Source organism: Aptenodytes patagonicus, chromosome 12, assembly GCF_965638725.1.
Source record: "Aptenodytes patagonicus chromosome 12, bAptPat1.pri.cur, whole genome shotgun sequence".
In the NCBI taxonomy this organism is placed as follows: domain Eukaryota; kingdom Metazoa; phylum Chordata; class Aves; order Sphenisciformes; family Spheniscidae; genus Aptenodytes; species Aptenodytes patagonicus.
The window spans coordinates 9,858,593-9,880,677 of NC_134960.1; the positions used below are offsets into that span (position 1 = coordinate 9,858,593).

A 22,085-nucleotide genomic window follows, 5' to 3' on the forward strand; every position below is an offset into this window, starting at 1 on the left:
TCAATAGAATTTTTTTTTTTTATAAAAAGCTAATTTTATTCTTATTTTTACTAGGAACCAAATATTTCAAAATTATAGTAAGGTCCTACCAAAAAAATCAGACTTTTAATCAGTTCTTTGTTTAGGACAAAGGACTGAAAAAGCACAGAAGGAGAGTAATGTCTGTCTGAGAGCCATCTGTGTTACTGAGGGAAATGGCATACACAGTAGGAAGTTCTCCATATTTAAAATAAGAAAATTAATATTAAATCAAGTTGAAGATTAAAACCAAAACTACCAGCATCAAATGCTCCAAAAGTTATTCAGATCCACAGAAGTCATACATCATTTTAGAAATGATCATGTAGGAATTGATGCCTTCTTGTTTGTGAGCTCCAAATAACATTTTCAGGCTCTGCTTTGAAATCATGCGATTTAGAAACTTATTTATTTTTAAAAGAAACCTGCCTTTTTTCTAAATTACTCATTCTACTGATGGGGGGGGGGGGGGAGGGGGGCAGGACCAGAAAAGAAAAAAAACAAACTTCCAAGGATTGCTTTTACTTAAATTGAGTTGATTTACAGTTGGGCTGACCAAAGCCTAAAGGTCTAGGCCAATTCTCTACACACCCTCAATAGTCAGCAGAGGCAGAAAGCACTGCCAAATAGCAGTTTTTTTCCAGTGCTTTAGATATGTCTCATGTTGGGATGAGCTGCTCTCTGGAAGCATCTACCTTTCTCCAATGAACTGAGATCACAAGTTTAGACTAGATGCTTAACTGTAGGCAGCCAAATATAGCTGAGATAAATCCCATCCTCAAGTGGTTCTAGTTAACTGGGTGAACTGGCAAGATGAGAAAAGTTTCATGACATTTTTAGGGGGAAAATATTTGTAAAAACAGCCAAGGATTTTAATAGTAAAGGTTAACATGCTAGTCTACTACACCAGCATGTGCCTTGCACCCCTCACCCCCATTCTGGCATGAGCTATACAGGCAGCTTCTGGTTGCATCTTTGAATTTCCCAGCATTTACTGGTCTGTCACCACTTTAATGTTCTTTAAACATAATTTGTGGCCTTTTCCAATACTCATCTTCCCTGGTTCCCAAGAAATGTCTGACCTATTTATGGTCCATTGTTACAGAGAGCTGGGGAGAGTTAAGCAAGTTTCCTGGTTTGTTCTCTACAATCAGTTTGGTTTTCCTTTGTGCTGTGAAGTAAATAAGTTTAACTGTGTTTAAAACCACAAATATATAATAATGTCACCCACACATTCCCAAAGGGTGAACATTATGTCTGAAGTCCTATGGTTTAGGATACTCAGGATATATTTTACTCCTCTCTTCTCTAGAACTAAAGCTTGGGAGGTATACCAGAAGAATACGTGCCTTTCCCTTTTGCTTTTTCTCCTTAGCATCTGCCACTGACCACTGTCAGGGATATAATGCTGAGCTAGAAGGACCTTTGTTCTGGGTCAGCCTTCAGTCCTCAGGCACACAGAAAGGAACTGGCAAGCTTGGTTACATACCAGTAGTCCCCTATATTGTTGTCATACCAAGAAATTGTCTTTAAGGGACAAACAATGTCACTGCACTTCAAAACCTGTCCAGAACCTCACCTTTGGTCTTGAACTGATTCCCTAGTGCTGCCAGGATCTGCGTTATGGACCAGGACCAGCTCTCCAAATTGCCCTAACTAGGTTTTGCAATCGGAGTGACCCAATGGGTGCTGCATGGGTCTGGGTACTCCAGGCCCACCCACGGCAAGACCGAATCTGCCCGACTTCAATAACACCAGGATTATGGGATGTTTTCCTGTCTACACTGTCAACCTGTGGCCTGACCTTGGGAATCAACTCCACCTTTTCCTACAATGTTTTCTCCTCTCACACTGATATAGCCTGCACCTTCTTTTTCAAGGCACAGTCTGTCTCATATTTTCACGTAAAACATCTGGAAAAGGTGAGCTATTGGCATTAAGGGATATTAAAAGTAAAGACACCATTTGTGGAAGCCTCTGAGCCCCAAACTGTTGAAGTCTGGTAGAGTGTTCTGGGGAAGCATCACTACATGCTCACCCTGTTGTTTTTATAGACATCTGTCACTGGCCAGCACCAAACACAAGATACTGAGCTAGAGGAACTTCCATGCCTGACCCCATATGGCCATTTCTGTGTTCTAACCTCAGGTGGGAACTCTTGGTGCATTAACAGGCATCATAACAACCGTACCAATGACATGCCAAGAACTAAGAATTTGTATGTGAGTTACGTGCATTTCTAAACACATTTTTAAAATGTAAATCTTGAGCAAGGCATTAACCTGTGATTTGGAGATGAGCCCACCAGCCAAAATCCCAGATCCAGCTTCCTCTTCCATTCCAGCATTTGGCTAACTGAGATCTGGAGCTGGGCATAAAACTAGTAACTGGTCCCTTTCTCCCAAGGGATTTTCAAGTGAATTGGTCTGATACTTGGCAACTGCACTAGCTGTTTGATATAAACTCTTACATGTCAGCTGGGACATGCTGTGGACTGCATGAGTTAGATACCTGAGTTAGAGACCTTCAGAATGGAGGGAGGTGCGTGTCCTTCAAAATCCAAAACACATTTGGTTTGAGTGTGTACAACAAGCCTCTTTCTGTGGTTTGCTAATATATTCTAGACATTCTTGTGTGATAGAGCATCATTTCACACTCTTCAGAGTGCCAGGTTACTTTCTTTTTTTAAAAGTGACATTTTATAAGGAGATGTCATTAATCTGAGTCACTAGTTTATTTTTGCATGCTTGAGCTCTGGTTTGTGGTTAGGGAAATGATGACAATCAGTCATAAATTTAACTTGGACTCCATGTGAAGAGGACCATTAGGACAGGAATGAAGAAAAATCCCACCAACTGAAGGTAATTACAGCTTTCAGTGAGATCAGGACCCTAAAGATACCTATATTTTTAAAAATGACCAGTGACTTTGCATGCCTCAATTCTGGGCGTCCAGATGCTGCTTAACAAGCCTTGGTTTTCAAAAAGAGAGTGCCTACTCATTTTTTAAAAATGAGTCAGACCTCCAAAATAAGCACTCAAAAACAGAGGCTTCCAAAATCAATAATAAATATAAAAAGCAAAATAAAAAACTGTGTCACAGAATTTGATTCAGCAGCACTAAAAAAACCCAAAAATGCCAAACCAAAAAATCATCCTCTGTTTTTGTGCTGTACAAAGGTAAAAGAACTGACGTTTCAGTGCTTCATCTTTTCTTAATATAAAAGAAAAAGGAGTTGTTTCCAGCTGACTCTGTACAGCTGGAGGAATGTTCTTGGCAGGCAAATGTTTGAAGAAATAGTTCATTTTAAGCAAATATTGTGGAATATTTATAAGAAACTAATTTTGTCTTCACAATCGTGTATTTGCCCTGAAACTCGACTCTCAGAGTTTCAGCCCCCCAATAAGAGAGAAACAACAGGGGATTTTTATCACCAGCTCAGATTTTGAATATTTGCAACACACACAGACCCAGAATGCCGGGTAGAAACCTGCAAATAACAACTCCGTCTGTTTGTGGACTGGACGAACAGAAAGGCAGAGTCTATCTGGCAAATAAACTATTTGCTGGGAGTTGTCTGTCCAGATTCAGCATGTGCACATGATATACCAGTGCCGTTTGTTTGCTGGTTATGAAAGTCCCTTGAAAAAAGACATTAGATGGCTCATTTTGCTGTATTCTGAAAATATCAAGGGCTTTTAAAGTCATTTTTATAAAGTAATATGGAAGTTAAGGATTAATTGAACCTACTGGCTTAGGGTATCTGCATTTCTGCACAAAATTAATGCGACAAATTAAGTTTTTATTTAGTTCTCCCTGGCTGAGAAAGGTTGTAATTATGTTAGAGTGTTTACAGCTAAAATATATGTTTAAATAATAAATATATGTTGCAGAAACCATTTTAAACCTCCTTTTTTAACACAGTCAACTCCATTTCAAGCATATAAATATTTCAATTACAAAACTTGAATACATGTAAAATAAATTAAAAATATATTATTTACATTTCAAATTATTTATAACATATGCTGCTTGACAGCAACAAATTCACCCTTAAAATGAACAATATTTTTTTTTGCTTCTGAACTGTGGTAGGATTTATATTTTAAATATCCATGCATCTCAGGTACTTACATGGATTTTGCTATAATAAAATCTGAGTAATATAGGACCTTTACGATAATTATCTTCACAGCACCTCTCCAAAGAAGGTGACTAATCTTATTACTATGGTAGAGAAAGGGAATTGAACTTTAAGCAGATTATGTGATTTGCCCAAGGTCCCATGCAAAGTCTGTAGCAAAATGATGCTTAATTTAAATATTACAATTCATTCCCCGAACCACCTGCAATTACAACTGAAAGTGAAGCTAGAAAAATCCATGTGAAAATGCTCTGCAAAACTCACTCCTTTTCTTTAGTTTCCACCTATCTAGCTTTGTTTTGGATTTTATACAGCTCAGTTAAAATCATGTTTTCTTTGGATCCATGAAACAACGGGATGAACTGGAAAATTCTTCTTGACTTCAATGGCAAAATAAACTGGCCAGGTTTGCTCAAAACTGGGCCTGGCTGGCAACTCAGGATGAACCTGCTCCAGGTTTGAAGATCGACAGTTCAATTCTAGAAATATTCTTGCTGGGTACTGAAAACGCACTAGACATTTTTAGAAACAGGAAGGCAAATGAAAGAACTTATTTTGTACTTCATATGTAGCTAGTATGTGCAATTTGAATTATTTATAGATCACTGTTATTTAGGGATCGCTCAGACAGCTCATGCATTTCTGCACTTGTTTATCATGTCTGTCCGCTTCTTTTAGAAATCATTTATTTTCCCCTATAGGATTTTCTATTGCTCTCATAGGTTATGAAACGGAGAAGCAATTCTGTAAGGGACAGACAGTGAAATAGTTTTCACTTAAAGCCAACTTGCAGCCCGTTACAGCATTCACGACAAACAGACTGACTTTGGTCTGGACCCGCTCTAACATTATTAATTTTATGACAAGGCCTTGCAACCATCAGCAACAATGTTTTGACCAGCACTTGCTCTCCTGAGATTAGAAATTGCCAATTAATGGCTTCTACTAATAAATAGTATCAAGTTTTATAATGAAAGATCCAATTCTGCAGTACCAAAATCGGAGCACTTTCCTCCCAGCCTCTTCACCTTTCCCTGTTAAACGTCTGTAGCCATAATGGCTTCAATCCTAACACACAAAATGCTTACACTGGACCCAGGGGGCACTTTCATGATCACATAAGGGCTTCAGAATAGGGCTCATTTAATATATCTCCTTTTCTGGAATGCCCTTTCATCCACACTTGTCCTCAAGTGAGAGAGAGAGAGAGAGAGAGAGAGAGAGAGAGAGAATAGTGAAGCCCATGAAGGACATTAGAGGATACTCTTCATATGGAAAAAATGCTGCCATATGTGCAATGGAATCAGTAGGGGGAATGTGCTGGATATGAATTAAGCTATAATGTTGATATAATATTTATAGGATATAAGGCAAAGCATCAGAAGATCCTTACATCACTGGGTAAGCACTGTATAGCTATTTCGGAGATGCTGGTTTGTCTGTTAGCGTGTTTATTTCAGTTTTAAAATCATGAAAATAACGATTTTTTATAAAACCTCCAAAATGCTTTTGAAAAGTCATAAAAGCAAAACGTAAACCGTTCCTTGGAGCTGCCTTCCCATGCCAGTGAAGCCAGTGGGAACTCTGCCCTGACTTCTACGGCCCTGCGCACTGGAAGTGGCCGTTTGGATGACGCTCCCTGGGTTTTAACTTTCCATGGGCTTTGGGGGAATATCAGACTCCACGTTTAATTAAGTGCCAGGAGAAGAGAGGATTTGAGAAACTGGGAGGAACAGCAACAGCAAAAAATGGTTAAGAAACAAAAAAAGGGTTACTGTGAAACTATAGAGGCCCCCGCTGGGCATGACGAGTCTGTATTTTCCACTGTGGATACAATACTGTGTATGTGGCTGCTATTACGCGGATGGTACTTACACCAAGCACCTACACTTTTAAGGATATGCTATTCAGAGGTGCTGAATTTCTGCAATCTCCACCTTATTGAGCTGCAGCTACAAGCAGCCAGTTTCCCTGGAAAGCAGGATCACCTAAACGTTTGTTTCCTGTGAGCCCTTAGCGATTGTAGTGCTAAATGCAGAATTATTCACACAGGCATTTATCCCTCCCTTTTCCTGGAATAAAAGGCACTGAGCTAAATGCTAGGCCAGTGAGAAGAGATGCAAATCCCCTGGCTATAATGGATTTCTGCCACAGGTAAACTTGACTAATTATTTTCATAAAACTGAATGAGGAAAGGATTCACATCTCAACATTTGTTGCTGATTTAGCATGTGGCATAGAAAAAGGACAGGCTAGCTATAAGCTAGACAAAGCTATTAGACATTACCGTTCAGACAACACCTACCTCACTCCAAACCAGCATGGTGCCGAATATGACCTGTAACCCATCAAAGAAATTGTCTCCTATGATGATGACAGTGGCACCTCCTGTAGTCCATCCTTCACTTGGACTGATGGCTTTGATACATGGTGTAGCTGCTTTTCAACACACATGAAAAAGAGAAGTATTCTGCTGTTAGAACGAGATTTTAATGATAGAAGACTTGAGAAAAATAAAATAAAAGGAGCTTTCATTTTCCCCCCTTACTAACACAAAGATTTCAGCAATCATGTTCTTTCTAGTACATGTGCATGACCTCAAACTATGTCTTTGGAAGCATTTTTTCTCAATTAATTTCTGTTTGGTTTTGTTATCTGCATTGAAAAAATTAACTTTTTTAAGCCTACATTAACAAAAAAATCACAACATGAGAGGCAGAGACCAATTGGAAATCAGGACAAATCCCTATCTTTATTCTATATGAAATGCACAGTACCTGAGTTAATAAAACAATCTCCAGTGAGCTTGCTTTATTATCCATCATAACCTAAATTCATCAACGAAACTCCTATAAATATTATGGAAAATATTGGCTAAATAGAAAAGTGTGTAACCCTCAGCATTTCTTTAACTATTCTGCAATCAGATCCAGGTTGTTCTAGTATTAAACCACCCTGCCCTGCTCAATGCTTTGGCCACTACAAAAAAAAAAAACCAAACCCAAACCAAAACCTACAATCCTGCCATCTAGTCATTCCAGTTAGGTTGCATCTACTGGATAATTAAGAAGCGTGTGCAATGCATGCTGCCATATTCTTAGAGTCTGTCCCCGCTTTCACTAGCCACTTGCTTGGCATCATCTGTACTAAGTGCCTCCTGAGAGGATGTTGAAAACTCAAGCACTGCTCAAAGTAGTAAGCTCAAATCTTGGTGTAAGACCTTCTGGTTTAAGACTATCTAAGCAGAAGCATGCTCAACTTTATATATTGGTGGGATAGGGCAATATAAACACCCACATACTGATTCTTGTCCTCTGCAGTACCAGAGTACATCAGAATTTAACTGTGCTGAAGCAACAGGAATAACATTACTGTAAAAATAACCTGAATAAGACAAAAAGCCCTGGGTAACTCTCAGCTGTGGAGTCTCAGGGTGATCATATAGGTTGATGAAAAGAAGCAACTCCATCCCAAATGCCACCAACTTCTCCTTGCAAATACAGCATGAGGTGAAAATATGACACCATACCATTAGATAATATTTTAAGTAAAGTGGGTACCTCAACAATTTCATTAGCCATGAAAAACAGATTCCTTAAGGAGCAGCAAAACTCCACCAGTCAACCTCAATGTTGAAAGATTCTTTCCTTTAGATATGAACCCAGTTCTCAGCAGAGAGAAGAGGCTGGCTCCACTGAAAACACATGAAGGGCTGCCATCGCCCACACTGATTCTGCAATATCAATTAGGTGTCAATCAGCAGGACTTCGTTAGCTGCATATATATATCTCTGCATATATACTTCTTTTAGGGTTGCTGGCATTTGTCTGTGAATTGCTACTTGGTTGAAAGGCTGGCTGAGCTGTTAATTTAGTTTGTAACTTTGAGTATTTGATGATGTACTCAAGGGAGAGCACTCAGACACTTCATCAGGTAAGGATTTATTAGGAAGATAGGGCTGTGAAAGCCACCCACGTGTTAGCACCATCTAGGACAACACCCTTGCACCCATGAATTAATGTGGCTGTGTAGTGGCACAGCCCCTGCCCTACATTCTTCTAATTGTAAAGACAGCAAATTAATTCATTCACAGAAGCCTACTTTAAAATGTTCCAGACATAAAATGCTAAAGAGACCCTCTGCATCTTTATGATGATTTAGTGAAGTTCTGGTCGTCTGGAGCTAGTTGCAAGAGTGGGTGAGGCTGCTGAGAAGCTCCTTCCTCCCAGCCCCTGGGCAGGGCGGGTGGGCATGGAGCTGGGAAGCAGGAGGGAGCTGGAAAGGGAGCTGTTGAGTCACCCTTAGCAGTGAGTGTTTCTGTGGGCACTGCTACAGACTCGCACCACCGGTGATGGAACGCATGCAAGGGGAGCAAACAGACCCCGTCCCTACCTACAAAAGGTTGTAAGTGTCAGGCACAAACTTTTCCACTACTTAAGCTGATGGGGATGCCAGCTCCAGTGAAAAACACAAACACACAAGCAGAAAAAAATCATTACCCTACTCCAAACTTGGCAGAGCACAGCCATCAACTTTTACATGAGCTAACAAAAGAAACATCCTAACATCACCGTCATGAAAATGTAGCGCGCACACAGAATTAACTTCAATATGTTTAATTTGGATTCAAGTTACTTGCATAAAACTGTGCATAAAAAACTTTGCAAAGTCAAATCCAAATGCTTTCCCTTTCAGCTGAGCTCACAGCGATGGATTTACAGTGAAAGCAGCTTTTCAAAACGCCATCTAGCCCTTTCACAGAATCGAACCTTTTCATAAATAAAAATAAAAATCACTTCCAAATTACACCCTTTCCAGTATTTCCAGTTGATTGTGGACACACACACCCTACAATAAAACCCAAAGATAATCAGTTTCTCATGTCTCAGAGAATGAGCTACTTTTCTTAAAGACTACAAGCAACATTTTTTTCCTAAATACCAGTGAATAAAAACTGTTTGAGACCATAAGCCATTAACAGAAAACATATGCAGGCTTCAAAATTATAGATTCAATTCATCTTTGAAATGAATGCAAGATACTGTTCTGCAGTTACAGGTCCCCACTAAAGGTCTTGCTATTTATCTTGTGATGTTCTTTGCGGTACCTACATTGCACTCAGAAGTGCAAGGTGCTGCACTGTCTGTGCTGTTTCATGTATTTGATTCTGATACTTTATACATGTATGTGCTTAATATCAACTACATGCCAAGTCCCATGGCAGCCAGGGGGACTTAGAGAAGACACTCAGGTCCTTGTGCTGCGCTGGGGCTGTGGGTTGTTCACTGGGACGCTCCCGCCCACAAAGTCAATGTGACCACTCGCACGTGTACTTTTATTTAAATATGTAGCAACTATGCTGAATCAGTGCCTCACTGAAACTGCTGGCAATAGCCCAGGACATGTCCTCTGAGGAGGAAAAGTCAGGACGTGGTGGTTTAATAAGCAGGGCAGGTTGGTACCCTTTGCAGGCACTACCTGAGAAGCAGCAAGAGCGCTGTGCATTCCCAAAAGATTTCAGGGCATTATTTTCCCCTGGGACCAGTCACAAAAAACAGTGGGACTTCCCAGCTTTCCCCACAGAGCTTCTCTTATCTTAAAATGCAAGTGTCTGTAAAGACTGGAAGGGCTGCACGAAGGTGCTTCCCTGCAAGGGAAGCTGTGCTGAAGGGCTGCATCCCGAGGAAGCCTGAGGAGACGTGCTGAGAGAGGCACCCAGACTGCTACCTGTTTTTGAAGGCACAAAACATGTTTATACAATGACATATTTGCAACAGCCAGTGTTGTTTGGGACATTGGTCTTACTAAAACTGCCTTTCCCAGGCCCTTTCCTTGGAGCACCAGGAAGGAGGATGGGAGAATCGGGTCCCATTTGCCAGCGTCACCACAGGTAACGTTGGGAGGGGGGCAAGACAATGACCTCAGCTCTATTTATGCCCCTGGTACAAATGTCTGGCCAGCTCAGGCCCTCAGCTCTTCATATTTCTTCTGTTAATCATTTGGCAACTTTCAAAGTGCTGTCTGGAAGGTGTTTACTTCTGTGCAACACTAGAAAAACAGAGCCAGGCAGAATAATCTTTTCATTGGGGACCTTCATTTTTCTACATTTTGTTTTGGTCACAAGAGAAACCAAAGTACAGAACATTTTTTTGCAGAATGTAAAGTTCCAAAACCTTTATCTGGCATTAACTATAACACTTTTTAATATTTCCAAGAAAAACAAAATATTTTGTTTCAAAATAGTATCACTTCACATGCCCTTCTGTAACACCAAAGCATCATTTCTAAAATGGTATTTTTAAAACAAATACAAAAAAATTACATAAAATTTATGTTTTTCTGTAGCAAAAGAGATTTTAGTTGAAGTCTGAAACTTCACTGCTAAAAAAATGCAGTGAAGGACTTTAGACCAGTTCTAATAAAGGCAATGAAGTGTACATGATTGATAACATGAACGGACTTAAAGTCCAGAGAAGAATTATAATAAAAAAGAATAATTACATATTCTTACACATATAAACATTTTTTTAAATGAACAGCTGGCAGCCAACTACAACCAGAACCAAAAGAGTCTGGTAGCCTAGCTCAGATAACATTTTAAGACTCTTTGGCGTGAGTGTATTACATTTGCTGCATGTTCTCAGAACGGTCGCTGGACTGAGGAAAAACTAAATATTACACCTCCAACTGCAGGCACGGACCTTGCAGCTCCTTGCTGAAGGTGATGTGGCCACATCCTCCACCTGCTGAAATGGCCTAACGGTTATGAGTCTTAATGAACTGCTCTCCTTCTTTGCATAATATCAAGGCAAATCAGTGTTAACATCTGACATGTTTCATTGTGCTGCTCCTGCGGTTTGAGATAACAGCTACAGCTGTTAGTGGGAGGCTCTGCAATCCCAAACCCATTGAAGCCAATGGGAATTTTGCCACTGACTTCAAAGCTAAGGTCTCTATCGATAAATTTTAAGGATTTATGAGCAAAAACCTTAATGACTTTCAAGGGAAGCAATGTTCTTTTGAAACCTTCATCTTTTCTCAGAATATACATTGTTAAAATCTTATCACCTTCCATACAAAGGATGGTAGGTACCAACTTCAGCACACGGTAGCAAAAAGGAAAAGTTTTTCATTGTGTGCTGTGTGTGTCAGTGTGTTCCTGTGTTCCTGTACTCCTCTAGCTACTGATATACAGGGGATTTTTCTTCCTTCAAACTGTGACAATAAAATGATTACCCCGCCACAGTTTAGCATAATGGTTCAGAAATGCTCGTGGCATATTGCAGAGTTAAAGTGGAAATTATTAGGTAGCTCTTCTTTGTTATAATAATGATCACTCCACAAATAAAAGCTCTTCTCCCAAAGGTACTGCAAGGCACAAAATGCTAATTCTGAAGATTATGTGTGCGCTTTTATTAAATATTACTATGCCCTGTCTGTTTGAGGGCTTCACTGCTCTGATTGTTTTATGAGTGCCATGTTAATGTCAGCCCCATCTTGCTAGCAGCAGGCACACATTTTAGCTTTTGTATGAGAGTTGATCAAAGGCCGCGTGCTGAGGGAATTGCTGAGAAAACACGGACAAGCGATAAAAATCTAACAGATTAATTGTTTTAAATTTCATTTCAGGGCGTTGAACTTTGGCTCAGGACACTAGTACTACACTACCAGCCAGGGCCTAATTACCACATTTCCAATTTGCCTCTGAACAATGCTTGGAAGGGAGAATAACAATGGTACTAATAATACTAAAAACAATAATAATAATAACAAAACAACAGCAATAACGTTTCCTCATAGCTTCTTGTACATGTTTAACAACTAACTTTGTGCACAGGCAATTGCACTAGGAAATTCCTCTCCCCCACATCACCATCCATCTGCCTCCTGAGCATTTGTACCTGCCTCAAATAGCACCTGAAGACAGAAGAAAAAGCAGACGCCCTCAGGAGCATCGAACATCTGAATTTACAGAATCAATGAGCTACCGATTCAAGTCCCTCACAAACACACACTGGACATCTCATATTCTTAATTAGGGACCTGAGATAATTAGGGACCTGGGATAGCATTTTATCCTCCAACAGAAATGATCTATTCCATTGATAGAAAACCGAGGCGGGAGGAAAAAAACATATTTACCACAAAGTTTATGGGTTGCCTTGGAAGAAGGGTTAATTGAGCTTAGAGGTAAATGTTCACTGAGGTGAATTAGTGGGATGCACAGCTACCAGCAGGGCTCTGGGACTGCTCTTATTTAGCTTCTGAAATGTATTTGCTCTATGATTAATATCCAGTTTGTGCTGGTGACTGTAAGAATGACCTCGCCTGCAGTTTTTATCATGAAGTGTGGCTTCATCCTCCATTATTCCAAAAATGAGGCTCTGACAAAAGTTGCTGCATCACAACAGGAGTTTAAATGATGGGTTATGTGCTTTTATTTTTTCTTCTCTTTAAATGTATTGTGACACGCAAAGAGAGTTGCATAAAGGCAGTTAAAACTGGAAATTCAGAGGAACAGGGAATCTATGTCTCATCTTAGAGGAAGTACTGAAAATATCTGGAGTTTAATTTAATTTTCCTTTTTTTCTTGGGTAAAACCTAATTCCAGGCTAAATATATAAATGAGACACAGATTAACCCACAGTTTATGGGTCTGATCCTGCAACCTGTTAAATGCTTTCGCCAAACTACTGATTTTCAGAATATCAAGACAAATCAGTTTTAAGCACTCAAAACCATGACTTATTGAAGTTGTGATTCAACAAACCACTTAAGTATGTGCTTAAAAACCCAGCCGAAGAAGTTGCAGAATAAGGAACTAGATTTTTTAAGATAGTTGGGCAGTGCTCTGTGCAAAGCTGCCAAGAGCTATGTAATGTATACGGAACTGGGGTTTCCCATTTCAAAAAACACTTAGGTTACATGTGGACCACCCTGTGCAGTGCAGAGCTCATCCAACCTGACACGAGAACTAGCAGCAGCAGAGCCGACATACTAATGCCAATACACTGATTTCAGGAACTGAGCTGCTACGTCTACTCAGTGTTGCAGAGTCTCAAATGTAGCAGCGACTCAGTGCTAACTCTGGGATTTCTACAGCATTTGTATATCATCTGGTGTAGATCTTCCCTCAGGTACCTCATAGCTATTGAAATCACACAGGGTTTGTGGCTCTGAGCAAGGCAGTACCCAGGAATAGCCTGAGCCTAAATTTCTTTCCCATGGCACTCTGGATCTGAAGGTGTGCAGCACTTGTTAGGATGCTCAAGGCCTTTTTGATCAACATTTTTAGTTTGGCAAGGTATGTTTCTCCTTAAAAGGGGAGAAAAACATTATTTCTTCCCTTCTTGATTTATAGATTTGCATAGGTGTTATACAGGGGGGAAGGTTATTCCATTCATCATTGTTTATTGTGGACTTTCCACATTAAGCACTTTAACAGATCGATTTTATCATGGGGGGAGTGGTTTTTTTCAGAACAGAAAATTATCATTTTTCCAAAATTTGGCAGTTCGAGAGAACGAACCAAATATTTTGGGAGGTTTTGAGTTGGGTTGTTTTGGTTTTTGCTCTTTTTTTTTTTTTCCAAAAATAATATTCTCATTCCTGAGAAGCGGGACTTGTCATCGTCTGCTCACCTACTTTGAGCATGCTGAAAGGGTGAACCCTAAAAAGTTTGTGGGCCCATGCAACGGTACCATTCCAGTTTAGTGTGTGGAGGGCATTGCTGGAGCTGTATCCAGCACGAGCAACTGAAAGCAACTGAAGTTTACCAAACCAGCCTGGATAGGAAAAGTCTGTGGGACCAGCCCAAAGGGTTAGTCATAGACACTTCAGGGAAAGGGAATGTGGCAGAGTTTTTATGTATTGTACTGGAGCATTAAATCTTCACACTTAAGCTAAACAATGTGTTTGCTGTTTATCTTAGTAAAGTGATGATCTTCCTGCTTTCCTTTTTCATATCGCAGCCTGTTCTCTCTCCTGTTCTCTCCTGACAAGAAGCAGCTGCTGTGCAGGAAACAGGGTAACAGAGGTTTCCCTCTCGAGGAGATAACTCACGCAGCTTTATGCAACACAGGCACGAGGATGTGATGCCATGCTCCCCCTTCCCAGCTCCCTCCTTTACAGCGTCTTGATATTTGGGACTTACCATTTGCAAGCTTTAAAGGTTGCAAGACCCTGCCAAAAATGGCAACCTCCTCCTGGTTCTTCATGATGTCTGCACTGGGTGAAATCACCGAACCAAAAATATACGCAACGTGCAATCCCTCCAGGTTGGGGGAAGGGAGGGAAGGTTGCCTTTGTTTCTGTTTTCAAGTAGTGAAATTAAAGGTATTGGCTGTGATTTTCTGCCTAACATTTTGGATGCTCAGTTCCCATTAATGGGAATTGAAAATGTAAATTACCTGGGATAATATTCCACCTACAATCAATACTTAAGCCAGTGTTTCTCTTTTATCCTTGCTGATGCCTCAGCTAGCAAAGTTACATTTCATGGAGTCCTCTGTGTTTCTCTTTCCTTAATGATTTCCAAAGCTCTCAGTTGTTGATTGCCGCCTGAAAAATGATTGCATAGAAAAAGGAGGCAATCCTGAATAATGAGAGATGTGTTAAAAAAAAAAATCTGCTGTGTATTTTACTTAAAACATTTACATAAAAATAATAATTGTTATCTCTATATGATTGCAAGAAATGCATTTTCATTCATTCTTTTAAACCCTTTCATGTCACAGAGGAAGTTCTGGGGGGGTTTTGCTTGTTTGTTTTTTACTTTAGGAGGTACCTCCTGCTTTCCAAAAATTAATAAAACAGTAAGAGTCCTTAGCATCTCACTGCAAGTAGGTAAAACTTGACCTCCAAAAGAGAGCTCTGTCATGTTTGTTTGGCAAATAATAAGTTCTCCAAGAAAAATGCAATGTTGCAAAACAGTTTAAAATTTGGTTAAATTCAATATATAGGTTCAGCCAAAACATGAAAATATATATATAAATAAATAATACATATATTATTATTATTGAAAAAATATATATGTCCTCTCTATATATAAATATATATTTTAATATAGATATATATTTCAAGAAGCCTAACAATTCTATTGTGAAATCTTCACAGATTTCAAATCTTTTGACACACTGTTCTGATTTTTTATTTCAAGGAACTTTCAAGCAGATATTAAGCTATAATTTTTGCATTCATTATTTTTGCCCCGAAGTTGGAAGATTTTCATTTTGAGTCAGCCATGAAGAAACTGTTGTGGGTGGCCTCGGCCAAACATAGCACTCTGCCTAAACCAATGCAGCTACTCAGCTCCAGCACTGACATGGTCTCTCTTACCTTGGGCAGCTCGGTTGCACAGGGGGTATACACACACTGGATCAGGAGAAGAAACAGTGCATCCAAGAATACCGCACAGGGCCTACCAAATATTGGCAGCACTTCCAGCTCTACAACTGGGGACAAGTTTGCTCAGACCCAAGCACCAAATCACTGACTGCTGCAGCGCACTCTCCTCCCTCAGGGATGCACAGGAACATTTTGACCCCAAGCAAGACAAATGCTTTACTATGAGCCCCCAAATTATTGCACCTCAATTTCTTCACTCCTTCCTCCATCCCATGGGGTGACTTGCAAAGGTGCAGGAACAGCGTTCCTAAAAGATGGGAAGCCAAAGGCAATAGCATTGCAGAGGACTAAGGTGTGATATATGCACAGGATTGCACCGTTTTATCTGAATGTGGACTTTAAAAGCTTTGTTAGTAAAACCGTGAAAAAAATCCTATATGCCCCTCCTGTTTCAATTTCAGCGGCTTGCTACTGATTTAACTTCTGCTATTGAAGTTACAGAGCCCAGCTAAGCCAATATGACTATTTTAAAAACAATAAGCAAGTCCAGAAAGGAGACTGCATCCGCTTAAGTGCATTAAGTTTAAAAATAGTTACACTGATGCAATTTCTGGGTGAGGATGAAGGCAACCTCGCAAATGGAAGCCCAAAATGTGTAATATAAATCAACCCTAAAAGTCTGTCAAAACAAACATTGCTGCATAGCTTGCATACCCCAAAACCTACTTAATTTAACTGACTGGTCATTCAGTGCTGCTAACTAAGGTCCTGAACAAGCAAAGTGTTTTATAGGATGGAACCAGTCATTTGCTTAATGTTAACCCTGTGGTTTACTGTTTTGCTGAATCCCAACCCAACAGAAGAGCAGGTGAGTGCTATTTCTAAATTCATGTTTTGTTTCACCATCACCCTGGTCTCATTTTCTCTCTTTTATTTTCCATCAGTACCTCAACAAAATTGTAAATCTCTCACAGCAAATCTCTCTAGAGTCAGATCATAGGACTAGATAAAAGCTCCTGAGCCACAGCATCCCATCCCTGCAAGGTGTAAAAAGCTCAGCATCCCGAGCACAACAGCAGCGATCGTTGTTCAGATTCAACGCAACATTGATGTTCAGATGTACACTGGTATGTCACGGCCACACTGGCAAGGTTTAGTCGATGATACACAGAAACTATTCTAGATGAAATGTAGAGTTCAATCTAAATCTAGATTCCCACTCCCCCAGGCTAAATATTAGTATTAATTAAACTTTTACGGAATCTTTCACTATCACAAAGAAAAAAACAGAACTCCACCCCCGCAAAATCAGTTAAAACCCCTGCTATATTACATAGCGCAACAATCAGAAGTTCACTTGAGATGGATTCTACACCAAATAAAGAATTTATTTCATCCTGGTAAAAACAAGAGCCCCAACTAAAATTAATTTTTAGCTGAAATCTCTTTGTTCAGCAGAATTGAGAAAGTCTGCCCACAACAGAGAACTCGCAGTAACTGTCTTTCAGAAGCAGAACAACCCGTGTAGAAACACAAAGCAGTTGTGGCAGGGACAGGGAGTGCCTGTAATCCAGTTTCTTCAAGGGAAATTCAAGTACCCTAAGAGTTCTTATTCCTCGTCTGATTTCTCTCACAAATCACAGGCTGCTCTCTAATGCAATTTTCTGGAGTCTGAGAATCATAAAGTCAAATATGAACAAGTCTAGTGGAAAATCTGTGACGCTAATCTTGGCCTACGTTGTATTTTTAACAGGCACTGAATTTGTGCGCCGGATTATCCAGATGGCCATACAAGAATCATCCTGATAGGATTAAACCTTTGTGCTGAACTCTGCTCCATCTGTTCTCGGAGGTTTGCCTATCGCTATTGGAATACGAATGTTCAGCCTACGTCTAGCACCACAATGGAAAGTGCCCGTTTACCACGCACACACATATGTATATGTACACACACATATCCTTGAGTACTTGATTAGTAATGTGAGATGAAGTTAGCCTGAAGTTTACCACTAAAGGAACATATTGGTTTTATTATTCATTTGAAGAACAAAGTATGCAATATCTAAATTCAAACAAAAAAGCATTTTTGTTGTTGTTCTGGGACTTGTTCAGTTCATTAAACCATAATACTGCCATAAATTTATAGATGAAGGCATGACTAAACATAAAGCAGCAAGGCTCTTCATCTTTGAAATCTATTAGCGTATGAGAATGTATGACACAATCGCACTTTGAAGATATCATGGTTAAATATTCCAGATTAAAAACCAGCCAACAACAAAACACATGCATGCACACAGCGTTGGTAGCTGTTATTTGTGGCTCGATCTAGTCACAGGCCAAGAACAAAAGAGTAATAATCAGTCCCAGTAAAAGAAAAGCTTATTCCCACTAATGTTGCTTTCTGCTTTTATTATCTATTAATGACAGTCTTCTGCATTCATTGTTGCAGCCTGCCAGATGCAGCAAAGATACATATTCATCATGTGCAAAAATTGTGCTCAGGCTGTCTCCGTGACAGGTTACACAGAGCTGCCAACGGAGAGACCAAGGTCCGATGGACGGCCTCGGGTTTCCAGGCCCTGGGCCAAGGGAAAAGGTAGGCAATCTGGCTCTTCTATAAGAAAAGCATCCCAGTGATCAGAAGGTTTAACTAAATTGCTGTCCTGTCCAGAAATACACTACAAACTAATGACTACCTGGCATGGGAAGGGTGGATAATAATAATAATAATAATAATAATAATAATAATAATAATAATAATAATAATAATATAAATTGAATTATTATTATTAAGGTTTGATTCAGGAATGCAATATAATACTCAGCCCATGTTTGTGATGGCAGCGGGACAGCAATGGAGGCGACATAACCTGAATTGCATTTCAAGCAGAAGCCCTGATTGCGTTGCAAAGACTGAGGCCTCCTTGTCTCTCCTGTTCAGTGTCTTTCAGACTGTTTCCTCCTCTGTTCTTTGTGCTGCTCTGAATGCAGGGTCAAGCATCCTCTCCCAGCCATTTAGGCTTTACTTGCAAAAACACAAGCATAAAAATACATTTATAGTTCATAGTATCTGCCCAGTAATGACACCACATAAAACCAGCACGCTGAAAATCTGAGGAGTGAATGCTTTGGACTCAAGCCTACAAATGCTTAGAGAAGTTGTTCTTTCAATGTGTCTGATAAAGTCATGTTATGTTTTTATTTATTTATTTATTTAGGGCCATATTCAGACCCCCTACCTAAGGCATTGCAGCATGTAAGAAGTCAGACTCCAGCTCTGGCTGGGTGAAGCAGTCTGCCTAAATTAGGATCCTCTTTCCGCTCTGCAATGAGCAGAGATGGGCAGACACCTCTGGAAGCCTGGAGACCCGGGAGTTCCGCGCTGGCTCCTGAAAGTACCAAGGGACCTCGGCAAGACAATATCATAGGTAGGAAGCGGCCAGAAGCAACCCCATAAAAAATATTTGGCGGCTGATATTGAACAGACACCTGACTCTGGGCTTGCCAGCAGACACCTCTGCTCAGACTCAGGGCTGAATGAGGAGGCAGCACTCGCCGTCGCCTTCAAGGTCACAATCCCAGGAAGGGGATAATTTTCTCCAAAGGGCTCCTAATCAGAGTTGCTTTACCTTTCAGTGCCTCAGAGAGACAAATCTGGTCAGGAATATTTTTTTCCCCTCTCTTCATCTCTTCAAAGAGCCCAGGAAGTTGAGCGATGCTCTCACCTGAACGCACTGCGGCAAAGCACTGTGACCTCAAACCCCAACCCACAAAGTAAAGCTGCAGCTGGAAAGATGAGCAGCATTGCGGTCAGGCCTGCAATTTACCTCCGAGTGCTGGCCTTCCCTCTCAGCATGGATCAGGTAACACCAAACCTATGAATTCCATATGCAAGCCTGGGTTTTCAGCGAACAGCAACGCAAGCTGTCTGTTCAGTCTCCAACAGCAGGGGAGATCTAGCACGTCTGCTGCCATTTCACAACCCAAAAGGGACCTCTGCAGGAAACGCACTTTGCTTTTTCACGGGACAGATACAGAACCTCTGAGACAGTTGCTACAAAACCATGACATGGTATTAACCAAACAGAATTAATTTTGAATTTCCTTATACTCCCATTGCTAACAGACACTTCAGCAGTAGTACAGTAAAAAGCACACAGGTTCCTGCAGCATTTGGGACCAGATTTTTGGAAGCACCCAGCTGTCCAGTGTTTCCAGTAAGCACCTAATGGAATTTTCAAAGTACCTGACAGACAGGCATAGAAATTCTGTAGCCAGAGCTTTAAAAATTCCACTAAACACCTCCCTGTAGCTTTAGGCACCTTGGTGCTTTGAGAGTTTGGCTTTGGGTCCAAGAATTTCCAAAAAGATTGCTTTGGGGTACCTACACTTTTGGGTCACCACTTGACTCACAAAAATGGACCAGAAGTTCAGAAAGTCCTAAACATCCACTTCATGAAGAACAGTATCTTGTTAAGCATCTCACAGCGGCCGCTGTACCTTAACTTGCAGATCTAAATGTTTGAATTACTTTTGAGAAATAAATTTAAACCGCTAAATTTCAGACAAGCTTTTCAGAAAACTTTATTCTTGATCTTTTTAATAAACTTCCTAACCCTATTTGCTTTGCTCAATGAGGTCATAAACCAGTGCTGCTTATATTACAGTCACTTTCACGCTAAAGATTTGTTTTGTCACAAAGAGAACTATGAATTCATGGAATGAAGGTGGGAAGCAGAAAGGACTAATTGTGACATACAAAGCTTTCTGGTTATGCTCAGCAAACAGTTTGGGCTAAGATTTTAAAAAACATTTTATGAAGTTGTACTACTAGCTTTAATGAAAGCACACTTTTTGCAATGCCATGCACTCCTGAAAATCTTGTATTCTGGATTTGGGCCAAACACAAAGCCTGTCTCCATTCCAATATTAATTATTATTAGTTTATTTTTATTCTTTACTACTAACATTAATAATTTTCAGATAGCAACCCAGATTAGAATAACCACTCCAAACATCCCACCCTGGTGGGTTCCATTTTCTGCATCAGTTTCCAGGTTTATGCTATTAACTCATTTCCTCGGATGTGGAGGAGCTTTGTCAAATACTCATTTTGCTGGGGAAACACTTGGCAGGCACCCCGCAATAGACAGTAAGAGAGAGACTTGAATGCTCACACTGCTCTTCTCTCAGTTCAATGAGAAGTTGTGCAGCCTGAGATGCAAAAAATACTGAGTTCATTATTTGTGAAGTTTTCTAATCAGAATATTCTAAATGACACTTTGGTGAAAATTTTCATCTAAACAAAACCTTAATCCTGGGATCATTAGCACTCAGCTGATTCACAGCTTTGGACATAAGTTCCATGGGAACAGAGATCTTTCATAACCACCGATTGCTTTGGGGTATTTAAATACTGGGGTGCCTAACAAGAAACATTTGGAAGTGTCCAGATACCCGCAAACTGCTGTGAACACCGTTCTTGGATAATCATGACCTTTTACGACATCCAGATGAATTCTCAAAAAATCACTAGTTCTTGGCCTTCATTTACAAACCACAATTCACAAAATCCTTTTCCTTTGTACTCTGCCCAAATCAGCAGGGGACTGGAGTGAAAAAACATCTTTTCCCAACATAACAACAATAAAGGCATCCTATAATAAAAAAGCTAAGTTAGAGGAATTTGTTCAGAAATAATATTAGTCATATTACAAAATATAATGTTTTGTCATGTTGGTGTGCACATTTTGGAAGGCTGGAAAAACAACGTCTGGCAAAACTTCACTGCCATACGGTGCAGTATCTCTCAAACATTTCTCTAATCCTAATGTCATTCTTCTCCCCTATGATGCCATTGTATTAGTGACATGGTGGCCAGCAAAACAAACTGAAATGTAATGAATGCTCATTATCTACGAATATTCATTACCTATTTGAGTGCTACTGAATGTTCTCCTGTACCGGTAGCTGTGAAGTTTCTGCCAGAGTAGCTAAGGTTTTTCTACTTGCATAACTGTACTCCAGTTCCTCTGAGGTCTGGAGAGAAACCTCAAACCTTCAGAAAGTGGTTGGTCTAACTCTCCAAATAAGAGTCAACTCTCATGGTGGTTGGAGAATTTCCATCTGAACTTTTCTCCCTTATCTGTTTGCTGTAACAAAACAGGTTTTCCCACACAAATCTGTATCAAATTTTAATGACAGTTTTCCCCATGTTTTCTTCTTTTTGCAATTTTGGGAGCACAGTTTTGAAAGCTCCTCTGGGAAATTCACAAAATGCGCTCTATCTTCATCCAGTTACTATTTCTCCATGAATTCATGACATCCTCGTAACAATAGAGGGTAACAACATATCACAGCTTGACATCGTTTAGATATTCTGGGGGAAGGGCTGTTTTATTTTTCATTTATTTGAAAAACATAAAGGGCAGCTGCTCATGGGTAAAAACTGCCACACCTTATCCTTTTAAAATGAAGGTGTCTCTCGCTTCCATTGTAGCATTTTTTCCTTTTTCAATTAGATGTGACACTAGATCGCTGATAAGTGACTGTCAAGCAGGAATCCTTTCTAACT

At 40.0% G+C, this 22,085-nt stretch overlaps 1 protein-coding gene across 4 annotated transcripts in view; it reads right to left on the reverse strand.

Annotated features, from left to right (window-relative positions):
• EBF1 (EBF transcription factor 1) overlaps nucleotides 1–22,085 on the reverse strand; it is a 284,901-nt gene that overhangs the window by 68,726 nt on the left and 194,090 nt on the right. For 2 of the 4 annotated variants that reach the window (XM_076349713.1, XM_076349712.1), the window contains exon 9: nucleotides 6,468–6,598. In XM_076349713.1, coding sequence (XP_076205828.1) covers nucleotides 6,468–6,598 — 131 coding nt within the window. Of the gene's footprint in view, nucleotides 1–6,467; nucleotides 6,602–22,085 lie in introns of all 4 variants that reach the window. The other 2 variants (XM_076349714.1, XM_076349711.1) reach the window with 1 other exon arrangement.